The sequence below is a fragment of the Uranotaenia lowii genome, chromosome 2 (genome assembly GCF_029784155.1).
Source record: "Uranotaenia lowii strain MFRU-FL chromosome 2, ASM2978415v1, whole genome shotgun sequence".
Taxonomy (NCBI): domain Eukaryota; kingdom Metazoa; phylum Arthropoda; class Insecta; order Diptera; family Culicidae; genus Uranotaenia; species Uranotaenia lowii.
The window spans coordinates 196,179,102-196,192,595 of record NC_073692.1 but is presented as its reverse complement, the minus strand read 5'-3'; the positions used below and the strand labels follow the sequence as shown (position 1 = coordinate 196,192,595).

At 35.9% G+C, this 13,494-nt stretch overlaps 1 protein-coding gene and 1 long non-coding RNA gene across 2 annotated transcripts; one reads left to right on the top strand and one right to left on the bottom strand.

Moving 5' to 3' along the window:
* Positions 1-795: 795 nt before the first annotated feature.
* LOC129744440 (uncharacterized) lies at positions 796-1,191 on the bottom strand. The gene is made up of 3 exons (XR_008736912.1): positions 1,113-1,191; positions 960-1,042; positions 796-903 (listed from the first exon to the last, which is right to left on the bottom strand). It is a non-coding gene; the product is annotated as an uncharacterized LOC129744440 (long non-coding RNA).
* Positions 1,192-8,210: 7,019 nt separating this feature from the next.
* LOC129749325 (uncharacterized) lies at positions 8,211-9,561 on the top strand. Its single transcript, XM_055744265.1, has 3 exons — positions 8,211-8,448; positions 8,564-8,710; positions 8,768-9,561. Exons 1-3 carry the CDS (start codon positions 8,325-8,327, stop codon positions 8,908-8,910), a joined length of 414 nt encoding a protein of 137 aa, XP_055600240.1. The 5' UTR covers positions 8,211-8,324; the 3' UTR covers positions 8,911-9,561.
* Positions 9,562-13,494: the final 3,933 nt, after the last annotated feature.

Here is a 13,494-nt window from a genome sequence, read left to right as displayed (position 1 = left end):
TTATTGGGCCCGGGGTTGGGTTTCCTTGAGCTGCGAAGATTTCCACTATGGCACATGTTCGTCCCGTCTTGCTTCCTTGCCCTGTCATCCGCTGACCAAATTCCGGTGGGCGTGTGGACTCGAACTTTCCTCCTGCTTGTGGTAGATGTGATGGGGCACACTGCTGTAACGATGGATCCGCTGAAATACTGCTGCGCGGTGGGAATTCTATGTGGCTACCGGATCTATTTTTCCCTTTCCTCGTGGCTCGTGCAAAATTTTGGTGCGAATTATGCCCACAATAGTGAGTTACGCACTGGTTCACAAGGTCGAAGTGGTTTTCGTGGGACTTTTACAAGACCACTGACCGACTTTCGCACCAGGGAAACCGGAAAAAAAAACTGCGAATTCCGCAGAAAAAATAGGGAACGATTCGAAGCTCGCCAAAACAAACACTCCACAGGCGATGAAAAGCGCGATGCCAAGGGTTGCCGCAACTGATGTGGTGATGAACGGACGATCGGTGCCTTCTGCCAAGGCCAACCTTGCACCTCGGGTTTTTTTTTTCGAATCGGCAGTGATTCCGGAGAACCGTTTTTGGATCACCTGCCAGCTGCTGCGCCTTGATGCGGTGCTAAGCAAGGCAAACGCCAAAAGCAAAAAGGCCAGAATGCCAAACGGATAAATGGGCCAAAAGCCAAAAGGAAATAGCCAAAAGGGGTCCTGTCGGAACAAAAATATCTTGGTCAGGCATGAACTCTTTTTCTGTATTGTTGGGTACTTACAGCACATGTCTGACCCCTTTTTTTTTTATCTTGCTCTCTTCCTGTCTGTCTTTGCTGTGGCTCGGAACTAGCCACTCTTCGCCCGACGTGCACGGAATCGATTGGCGGATTTTGTGGCGACCAATTGGTGGATTCACGACTAGAATGAACTTTCGTAAGGGATCGGTTTGGTTAGAGTTTATTTGAATAACCTACCGACTCCTCGTTTAGCGTGCCGTTCTCGTCTCCTCCCGATTCTGGGATCGAGCGGTGTTCCTGGCTCTTTCCGCGGAGCGTAGCTAAAAGAACCATTTTTTTTTTGTTAGCTGTGGGTTCAATTTCGAATCCGAGGTTGTGAATGCCGCTTACCTTCAAATTTGTCCGCAAATCGTTGCTTCTCCGGGGAGCGGCGTTCGTCACACCAATGGCGCACTTTTTCTTTTTTTCCTTGCACTTTCTGTGCAGTTTTCCGGAAGCGCAATGACAGTTGAATGCTGCCAACCTTTGAGGTTTAGGTTTGACGCCTGTCAAATCCGAGTCTGTTCTATGCCTGCCAGATTTCTGGCTAAACATTCTTCCTGCGGTGCGAATTTTTGCACCGTGTTTTGTTTCCGTGTTTTTCGGTTTGTTGATGGCAACTTTTATTTTTGTACTTATTTCGTGTATGCACGCTCAGTAATCTTTCATGAGGGAATGGGTTAATGAAAATAATGTTTGCGAATGCGCTCGTATCGTATCAAATAAACATAGAATATTCATATGTAACATCCAAAAAAAGTGAGATTCTTCAAACTATTATACAAACCATCTCTGACCCGAGAAACCCTCGGACACCAAATTTCACTTAATTCCGACCGACCATTCATACGTGATGGTGTTACAAAAAAACGCCTTCATTTTTATATATAAGATTCCATTAACCGCAGATTTTTTTTTTATTTGTCTAAACATATTTTTCTGAGGAGAAAGGCGAACTAGAAAACTTTGGAAAAAGGGCGGTCATTTTTAATATTTGGAAACCTTTTAATTGACCTAATGAACATTATATTCGGGAGACTTGACATTTCTGGGATGAATAAACCGAGGAAGTTTTATATCCCTTGAAGAGATTGACGTGCATACATAAGTTGCTTTGAATAGTTCATTTCGTATTGCGTAATATTTCTACTATTTTTCAAATGGAGCGAAATTTGTTAAAATATGCAACGTATAAAAATGACTTATAATGATGAATCTCTACACGATGTGACGGCAAATGTTTTTATAGCGTTATCAAAAATCTGTTATTATTTGTTTTCTTTGAATACTCCAGAACAATTTTTTTTTTGGCCCGTCAACCAATATCATTTTTGAAATTTGGCCCACCTGTTGAAAGTGTTGGCCACCCATGGTCTAAAGGTATGTAAGTTAATTATTTGATGTTTAAAAGGAAATCCCGATGCGGTGTTCTTCCAGGTTACAACTAGAAAACACAAAGTTTTTTTTTTTTTCAAAAAAATTGAGGCTTTTCTGAGCTTGCTGAAAGAATACCTTTTTCTTCTTTTATTTTTCTCAAACCAACATCACAAACAAAATATCTAACTTGTGAACAATTTTTCAATACAAATAATAATTTATAAGTAAAATTGAAGAATTATTCCAGGAGTTCAAATTGGTAGCGAAAACAAAATCATACCCGCCGTTCACACTCGCAGCCTACTCTATCTGAGCTTGCTGACGAAATAACTGAAGCAAAGTTTGAATTATCTAGCCTATACAAAAAGTCCTTTGAACTAGTTTCGCTTTGAGCTTTCGTTTTTTTGCATGACACGCTTTAGGAAATAAAATTGATTATAATCTCATATTGTTTCGCAATTAGTTGAAAATGTTTGGTTTAAATCCTAAAGCTTAGTTCTTTTAGAAATGGGACACTTTCATCTGCTAATAGCTCGTTTACTAGTAATCGGATATTCAAAATTTTTACAGCATTTTGCTGCCTGTGAAAAGTACTATTCGACCTATTTTTTTCAAAATTTAAAATTTACGCGTTGTAGAGATATGTACGATGCAAGAGAAAAAGAAAAAAATAATTTTGCACAGTTTCCTTCAAAATCCCTCATTATCAAATTGATAGCTGACAAAACCGTTGATTATTCAAAGAATTACTGAGTTAGTGTGGTAGATAAGTATGCAAACACTGTCAATAATGTCTACAAAGTTTCAATCAAGCATTGGAGTGAAGCACATGATCGGTTACTACGGTTAAGGGTCATCAGGGAAGTCAAGTCTCATACCAGCATTTTTAATTTTCAATAAGAGAAAAACTTAGGGTAGATCGCTGAAATATCCTAAACAATTTTCTCCGATAAACTCAAAGTGTTGCCTAGTGATGAGTCATTCAAATCTAACCTCTAACAACAATTTTATGCTAGTTCGAGAGCTCGTAAGTTGTAAAGCCGGTACCGAGGCTATGGGACAGATGATTTTTAATTTTTAAATACTACGATTTATACTAACCGATTATACTTCAAATTCAACCTCATGATGGTTTTACTTCGTTATTGTCAGATTTTACCAGCAGAAATTCCATTAAAAACGCTATAAAATGTGGTCAAAAATGATCAAATTTGTTCATTACGAAACAACTGTATCCACTAAATTGCTTTCAGTTTCTTTCAAAAGAGAAGTATTGGACTGAAAAGTATCAGAAATTGAAGGAGGAGGATGAAGCCACCTAAAATATAGATTTGACGAAGTATAAGTTTTAAAAACGGATCAATATCATGACTGAAAAAAGTGTGCGCCGGCAAAAGGGAGATACCAAGCAAAAATCAGAAATTTCTCTTACAAAAAACGATAAATTTTTTTTTTAATTTTTTTCATGAAATATCATAACATTACCTTCATTTTCTTCATATGAAGTATTTCGATCGAACGAATGGTTTTTGAGATACACGCATTCGTAACTGTCCCATTTCTAAAAGAACTAAGCTTTAGTGTCATCATAGTGTCTCTTCAGAAATTCCAAAAGCGGCAAAATCTTTTGATAAAATGAATACATTTGAGACTGAAGTTGAAAATCATTTAAAAAGAAACGTTTATCAAGGGAAGATAAAAAAAATTTAGGTTGTTCATACAGATTACCTGATTTATCGGCTTTATCGGTGAAAAGTGATGTCCCTTTTGTAGGGACACCTTAAGATTGTGAAATTTTAAAAATGGATAGAAAGTAAGAAGAAATTAAAGATGGTGAAAATGAGTGGGTAAAATTTATTTAGAAGCATTATCATCACATATCAAACTTTAGTTCAGCACAGGCCATGCTGTGATGATAATGCTTCGTTATGCCAATTGTGTCAAAGTAGGCATTATGAAAATAAATTTTAACTTGATTTTTTATTCTTTGCATATCGAAACACACGCTTTGAAGTCTTTGGTAAAATATCCAAATGTATTTGAAATATGAAGAATACAGTATGTAGTTTTTCGATTTCATCACTATTCGGTTTTTTTTTTGCTCCTCGCTAAATTTCGCTCGATTTTTTCACAATTGATATTTCAATTTTATCACACTAATTATTCAGAAATCGTTTCAAATATCTTAAAATGCATTTTCACTGTGTTTGATGGTTTGTTTATTTTTGAATGCAAAAATTTCGCCGATTAGTTTATATTTTTGCTTAAAAGATCTTTTTGGTGACTCAAATCAGCATTCGGATTTTGAAAACAATTGGATTTATACAAATAATAATTACAACGTCACACTACGTGATGAGTTGGTACCCTTAGTAATTTGTGCTTTGTCTTTTGGTAGGTTTTTTTTTGCAAATCATATAAATATTCAGGTTAAAGTAAGAACTCTTAAAAGGTGTTATCTGGTGTTATCTAAACGAATAATTTTTTAATGCAATGGATGGAGTTTGGCATGCTTTAACTTAAATTAGCGATAGTGACTTTTTTTTCTTAAGAATATATAAAAAAAGGATTAGCACTTTTCATGGTGACAATAAAGTTCCTGTTTTTTTTGAGAATACTTACAATTTTCTCATATAGTATCAAATCTAATCAACCAAACAACTAAAACTCTCTTTGGAATCTTGGCTACCAAGTTGAATCGAAAAAAAATACAATAATTGCTCAAAATGCCCTTCTCAGACCTCCATACATTTTTTCAAAAAGTGGAACATTTATTCGACGATGCTCGCGACAAAAAAAATGACAGGGTTTTTTTCACCGATGCCTAAATGTTGACAACCAAACCACTTTATTACCACTAATTGCTTAAAAAGATGCTGCAGAAAATTTGCAGCAATATATTTTTTCCATGGGAAATAGTTGATATTACACTATTTTCCATGGAAAACATTCAAATTTTTTATTGAGAAACTAGCTGACCCGTTGTGCTTTGCTACACCTTCGGAAAATAAATGTAGTTTGTAAAAATTTATTCAAATTTAGATTTAAGAGAACATTTTTTTAAATCAAATCTCATCATACTTCAGAACCAACAACTTTGAAATGAGAGCTGCAGCTGCAGTTCTTAATTGCAATTCAAAAATGGTATATATTATTTACTGAAACTTGATCTATAAACTCGTTTTTCAAGATCAGAAAATTGTACTCTGTACCCGAAAAAAAAACCTTTTTAAATATGGTCCCTCCCCTCTCGTGGCTCGAGTTTACATAAATTACTAATTGAAAGAAAAAGATTCGCATATTGGAATTTATTGCAAATTGTACTTTATCGAGATAGAATTTTTAAAACCGATGAATGAACCGTGAATCGAGACAGGTTTTTGAGTATATTCCTACTATTCTGTATTATGAGCACTTCCAGCTCCTGATAAGCTTTAGATGGGGTATTTTTTGGAGATAAACAAATACGCTATAGAAATTGAAAAAAAAACGATGAAAAGGATTTTTAATAACCATTTTCAAACAGCTTTTTTCACCATCCTCGCCTACGAAGCAGTTTGACTATCTGTCCTTTTTGCGCCAAAATTATGTTAAAAAAATGTTTCGCCATATTCCAAACTCGTGGACATGAGACATTATAGCTTGAAGTTTTCCCAAACAGCACTTATCATGATAATGAAAAATATATTAAATTAGTTATGTATTAAATACAGTGCTAATTTCTTTTTTTTTTATAAATTTACTACGGCAAAAAATATAAATATTTTAAAAAAATGTCAGTTGCATCACCAAATATGTTCTCAGCGTTTTTTTTTATATTCTCTTTGAAAGTCAAATACTCAAAAATGTTGGCAAAAACGAATTTCTAAGTTTACATTTGTCCCGTATATTGGGGCAAGTGTCAATGCAAAGCTTATTTACAGATGCGTCAGAGCAATGGCTTTAAAATGGATTTAATACGTATTCCTATTTTTTGTTCTATCAAGTTTCACTGATATATCTGCAGTATTCCTGCAGTATAAATTTAAGTTTTTTACTCCACTTTTAACGAATGCTGTTCAAAGGGAATGACCTTCATTTACAAAGACATTTAAGAATTTTCAATATCCGCTTCAGGTCAGTAAAATTCGGAATACCCCTTCTGGTCTTTCCAACATATTGAATCATTTTGAAGATAAATTTCTTAAAAGTTCGACGTTTTTGCCTTTGCCCCACCGTGTAAGTTGACAGGAGGAAATATTGTTTTCAACACTTTAAGGGTATACTAAAAATTTCTCATAAAAATTTTGCGTCCAGCTGAATATCAGTTCTGAAGTCTCGCTTTTCAAAAACGAAGCGGATCAAAAGTCTCTTTTATGCAGCCATGTAACACAAAAACACTTTTCATGTTAAGTACGTACTTTAATTGGTATGTAAGCAAAAATGCGATGTTTTTTTTCAGAATTATTTAAAATAAAAACCTCCCATTTTCATTTCTTAATTCGTTTCTGTTGTGTATTTGGGCCGAAGTGACAATTTCTAGAAGAAAACGTAATTTTTAATTTTTTTTAACAGAAAAAGTTGAACGTTTGAACATGTTCTAATGTTCCTAGAATGGAAAGTCGAATGCTACCTACATTAACACGAACTAAATAGGGAAGTATTTTTGCAAATCTTTCAATTGGTTTTGATTCGATTGATAAAATACCAATCCGTGTCACATCTAGGCGTCTTTTATTACCACGTGCAATTAAGCAAGAAAAAACGCATCTAGGTTGCATATCGCCCCTACGTGCATAAGAAACATAGATACTTCGTTGAGAAACAGGTGCCTAATTGTTAAATTTTTCTAGCTACACACCAAAAATTTTCTAAAATTAAACGAGCCAGAAACGCTTCAACACCTAATAATTTCCTTGATCTAATTCTGATCAGATCTAATTTTACATCATTTTTTATCTAAACAACAAACACTACTTAAATTTACACTTTTGAACAAACGTTAAGTTTGAAAAGATCTAAATTTATTACTTAACTGATGTATTATTATGTCATTAAATGCAAAAGCGATACCATAAATGTAAAACATTAGTTGAATGAAATCAACCAGTCATTGACTACCCCTGTGACATTCAAGTTGGAATTAAGGGACATAACAAAAATAAGGGTCAACAAAAATATTGAATACCGTCAACAAAGCTGCCTGAAAATGTCGAATGTTTACCGTCTACCGAAAGAATGATCAAGCCGTCGCTTGTTTTGGAAAATCTAGCGGAATTTATAATTTCTATTTTGCTGTGGCCGTCCGAAAATGAAGTGTGAGTAAACTTTTGTTTTCCAAAGAAATGTTATTTGGTTTTAATGTAAGGTATTTCAATTGAACTTGCTTTTGAAGATCCCCTCCCAAACCCGGCTGCTAGATAAGTGGAACCAGCAGCAGCACACTGGCAGTAGTGGGCAGCGGCACCGTTCATCAACAAAAATTGAGTATCCAATTCCAGGTCATGATGGATCTAATAAGGTTCTTACAATTTCAACACCGAATCTATTGAACGGAAATGGGTCCGAAACAGCTAAAGGAAACCGTAAGTAATCTGTATCATTTATTATTTAAAACGTTAGGTACTTTTAAATTGAGTAGTGAATATATCACTATTAGACGAATGTTATACTTTATATAAGTTATACTTAATATTTTTTATTGGATCAATGATTTATCATAAATTTGTTGATTCTTAACCTATCGTCATGAGCAAATACAGTACTCGCTCGTTAATAAGATATTTGTAATCGGACTTGCTTGATAATCGAACGTCTGACGGCTTCTAAGAGCTGAGCTACCTCAATGAGGTACATAGAGAGGTGGTGAGAGAGGGGCTATGCAAACGTAGTGGTAAAGTTTTTTTTTCGTAACCATGTCAATGGGTGACGTCACTACTGACTCAAGCAAACGACGAAGTCGGCTGCTGGTGGTAAGAAAACAAACATTCGACAAATCAGAAACGCAGTATTCTGTAAGTATTCAGTGTTCATCTCAATTTCTTTTCGTTTTTTGGCGTTATTTCATAAGAGATTTTCATCTTCTTCGAGGATTCATCCTTAAAATTTTCTTTTCTCATCCCTTGTATATTTTTGTTTTTAAAACAGCTTTGGAGCCCTTGACGAGCAGGGAACTGGGATGGAATTCCTGAAAACCGTTCCTACCAGATGTGTCTCAAGCCATCGGAACTCTCAGCAATACGATGTGGCCCGCGGCAAAGCTGCGTTGTACAAAAGATAGGCCGAATTCGTGAAATCTGCTTCACTTGTTTTCTGGAAAGTCTCACAACAGGTGGGTCTTATTGAAGCTTTTAACTGCGCTTCCAATATCGACATCCAAACTCTAAGTTTGCGAATAATTAGCATCGGTAAAAATAAAAATCATGTTTTTTGTTATCAAAACCTAGGCCGCCAGTTGGTTATCGAAGCAATAACGATGGAGACAAAGAGTTCAATTTGGCAGGTTTCCAGTTTGACAATTTCGATGAGCATGATCGGCTGGGAAATGTTGTTTGGGATGAAGAATTCAATCAACATCTTTCTTCTTCATCAAGGTACAAATTCGAAATACTTTCATTTATTATTATGTTTTTTTTTGTCGTGATCCTTAGAGTGGGTACTTCATCTCTACTGGCTGAATTTATCTGCGCCGATCGAGACATCACAGCCTAGGAAAAACGAAAAGATTCCGACGGAAATTACGACGAATGGTATCGATCCCCGTGAGCCAAGTCGACGTCAAAAAGTAGCATGAAGCAATCACGATAGTTCTGTAGATCACGAAGATGAGTATCATTCAGATGACAAGGATCTCAAGCCTGCTAGCGCACCAATTGGCGGAGCAGATGGCTAGGATCAAGCATTAGAAAAACTCTAATTTCAATTAATTGGACGGAGTTGTCATCGAAAAAAGTCGACGTTGATGTTGCTAGTTTACAGATATCTGAATGGATAAAGTTCTTCGTTTTTTAAGATTTTTTGGTGCTGATAAAATTTTCAGCTTACCTCAAATCTGGCGAATTTAAAAATCTGGCAAAGTTAAAAATGTGGATCAGCTCAAGCTGGTGAGCTTTGTGCCTCGGAATAAATTTTTTTCAACGGTTCCGATCCCCAAATTCTGATAAACAGAAAACATATTGACCGTACTGGATTGAGTGAGCCCACCAGGAGTGAAAAAACGCGAGACAAATACACTTTAGAATTTGTTCGATGCTGTAAACAAAATCCTGAATTTTATAAGTAAAATCAACTGGAAACAAAGCTTATATTTTCGGTACGCGAAAAAGAAATTTTAGGGAATTTTCATAATCCTAGAAATCCTAGATTAAAAGTAGCTGCTCTGTTTAAGTTCCACAAATGGAATTTCGTTTTAAGAATCAATAAATCCCTTTATTTAAACTGTTTATTTACTTGAGTAATTTTTGGTATCACTATCAGTAAACTGCGCACAATGGTTGTTCTTAATGATAAAAAAATATTTCCAGATCTTTCACGAATGAAACATTTACTGTAGATATCTAGTTTTATTGATTATAAAATTAACGATTTCTGCAGTAATCATTTGAAATGAGATCAAACAACGGTTGACTTTTTTTTAATTTTTATATGTAATTCAAAATATACAATTCCTTCAAATTTCGAAAAATAAAACACAGATTAGTTCCATCGTGGCTGAACTCACCACGGGATCTTGGCTTCGGTTCGTAGTGAATCTTTCATCTCGACAAACAGGAAATCCGTTTTCCACGACTATCAAGAACATCTAGAGCTGGAGCAGTGTCCATACCTTTTGGAAATTCGATTCTTCTGAGCTTGTCAGGACCGGGTCAGGACTAGTCATCTATCGTAGATCCACGGGGACCTAATTGGTTAGGTAATTCTTCCGGCACAGTGAATGGAATAAAACTACAAAAAATAATACAAATTTTAATTTTGAATACGATAAATATGGAAAACTAGGGAAGTTCCTACCTATTACCTGTCCGTTTGACCGAAACATATCGACATGAGCAGTCTTGCCGTAAAAAAAATAACTCAGAGTTAAAAAAAAAACACGGAACGCTGAGTACAAAAGCAGGAAGTATCTTGATCAACTGGGATTAGGTACAGAGTTCTCAGTACCGTACCCGTAAATCTGGTTTCCAGTCGAAATTAACAGCCTCAAATTTGCCTGCACTTTTTCTCTCAATTAAATCTAGCGAAGCGTGCACCTGTGAATTCCCGTCGAATTAAAAATCTGTAGGTACGTAGCATTTTGACCAGTCGAAATTTTCACAACAAGACGCCAACTGGCTGTTGCCTAGGATATTTAAACATGGTCAGTAGTGACGTAGGATCTGCGCCACCTTTATAGAAATTTATACAGGTTGGAGCTACCTAACATCTAACATCTCTAAAAATGGATGCCATGACTTTTCAATTTAAGATTTTGGCAAAAAAAAATGTATATGTTTTATTCGATCGGCAAAATGTAAATCTGGGTCTCATCTAGGCGTCATTCATAACCATGTGCTGTACAAATGAGCTAGGAATCAAGAAGAAAAAAAAATCACAGCAAGGCTTCATATCGCCACCCTTTGCATTGAAAATATTCTTGGTTGAAAAATACGCGCCAAAATATTCCCACTGATCAGTATGCTATGCAATGGTTACCATCCTTTTCCGACGTTGGCTCGCGACGCCTCGACCATGGAGACGAAAAACAAACCGCCCCAAGGAAGAAAAAATCTCGAGAAATGGATGTCATGACTTTAATTTGTTTCGAAAAACTACAAATTTTGTATGGATGCCCTCCCTCCCTTAAGTCGGATGGAGTTTTGACTATTACAGAAACCATCCCCGGCCTCAAAAACCCTCAGATGCCAATTTTGACAATGATCGGTTCAGTAGTTTCCGAGTCTATAGGGAACAGACAGACAGACAAACATTCATTTTTATATATATAGAAGATATTGTATTGCTGTACAAATATTCTGCAGCCTCTCCTTAAGCAAATGGTGGTTATGAAGACCAATGCTTCCAACGACTCAATACTGGATCTTTCGTGACGTCTTCGTTGAAATCGCCTGTTACCCCAAAACTATCCTCATAATCAAAACACACCAAATTTTGAACGAGTAAATCGATTTTGATAAAACTTGGCCAGATACTTGAATGCTCTGTTTAAAGTAATCTCACTAAATTTGAAGATTAAATCGTAAAATTTGTAAAAAGTTACAAATAACAAATTTTTTGTGAGGCTATATAAATTTTCCCTACTTTACTAAAATAGCTGTATCCCTCTTCAACCTTCAGAAACCTACAATGGTTGACAATCTACTCAGCTTGCAATTTTTTTTTTCGGTGAGTTGTTTTCGGCTTGCAGTCTTGTTTTTAGCTAAAACGACGTATTGATTTACGTTTTCAACATTTCGATCCTTATTGGATCTTCTTCAGGGACTAAAGTAGTGTTTATTTCCAGTCCATTTCCAGTCGAATTTTCTACCACAAAAATAGTCTCTTCAGGATCACCGAAGATGCATTCCCTTTAAAATATTTATTACATATAGTTATTTATACAATGATACAAATTATACCTGTCAGAAACTTATGGAGTTCGAACCCAAAAGTTTTCTTGCCGATACCGGGAATTGAACCCAATACGCTATAGTAACCAGACTCAAACCAGCCTTTCTGCTAGACCACATCAGCGCTCATAATTTTTTAAACATATTATGTAAGAACAATTTTTTCTTTGTTTTTCGATGATTTTGGCAGAATGATAATGGAAAAAGAATGATTTCTAACATTTATTTAAAAAAAAAGCGTTATAAAATCGTTACAACAACCGTGTTAAAGATGAGGGTGGATTTGGAAAGATGTAAAAAATAAACTGAGTCGATTTGGGGTTATTTTTGAATTTACCAATCCCTAGGGTCTGAAAAGCTTCGTTCTGGTTCAAAACTCATACATGATTTTTTCGAGAGTTATCAAGTAGTGTTTACATGCGTAAATTTGAACTTTTAGGTTTGTGTGGGAAAATTGAATATTTTGTATTGAAAAAAAAAAACAATTTTGTCGAAGACCGTAACTTCGTATTTGATTAGGCAAAAAATTTATTAGTTGTTTAATAAGGGTATGTCTTAAGGTATTGAAAAAAAAAATAAATTCAATTGACTTCACTGCTGGTGCCTTGCGAAGAATTGTATGAAAAGTAGTCATGTAATACTTCACTAAGAACTCAGTCTAGTAAAAAAATTTAACTGTTCGATAATGAACAAGTCATTCCGTATGTTGTGGATGCCCCGCAGTGATACGTGCTAACGGTCGCAAGTCTCTCGAATTCTCACGTCTCACTGCTACACCGTCAGAGCAATTAGAGCGATATCCAGAGAGCCGAAACTGGATAAGTAAACAAACGGCAATAAAGAAGTTAAGTTTGATTGCAACCACCAACGAGCGCGTACGTTTTCTAACTCGATCCGAAAACCCAGTACTGGAGTGAAACAAAACTGCTCCCCCATCGTCGGAAAGGGGTGATAGTGCAGTGGAGCGTTGATTAATCGCTCGAAGTGTTGTTTTTAAAAGTTTTTATTGAGTGTTTACAGTCCACTCTTTAGTGTTATCGAACATTTTTGGTCCATTCGAGCCAGATAGGCTAGTGTGAAATTGAAATTTTGGACAGTCCAGTGGTGATTTGTACATCGGACATTTTGTGTAGCTGTGATCGCACCAATTGTAATTGGTTGGCGACATTTTGAACGCGCACAGGAGGAACAAAGCGCTATTCTTTGGAAGATCGCCATCGCGGATTCTGGCAAGCGTCATCAAGCCGCTAGTGATTGGACCTAGCAAGGTGGAATCCAGTGGTGCCCAAGAAAAGTTGGCGATTTTCGGAGGACTTTTGCTCGGATTTTTGAAAAGTTTTGGACGGTTTTCGCAAACATATTCGAATAATAAGGATAAGTAGCGCATGTCTGTGGTGTTTGTGTGTGGTTTATTGGATTTTTTGAGATTTTGTGGCCTTTCAATAAAGTTGAAATTTTACCAGTATTTTGGGTAGTTGATATAATCTTTATTCTGTGCATTTCCTTGAGGTTTCAATTTTGGACTTAAAGTTGTTGATTCCACTTTGGCTGTCAAGTCGCGAATCCCTGTCAAGGTTGGGTTTTTGTGAAACGTTGAGCGATTTGAGTCAGTATCGGTATTCTGAATTCGATCAGAAGATTGTGTTTGGATTCTAGTGAATCATATAACCGTTAGTTTTGGTCAGAATTGATACATTGTGGTACAGCTTGAGTGAGTTATTTCACAGACGAATCGCGCTCTGTGAATTTACGTACTTTTTCATTAGTGAAAG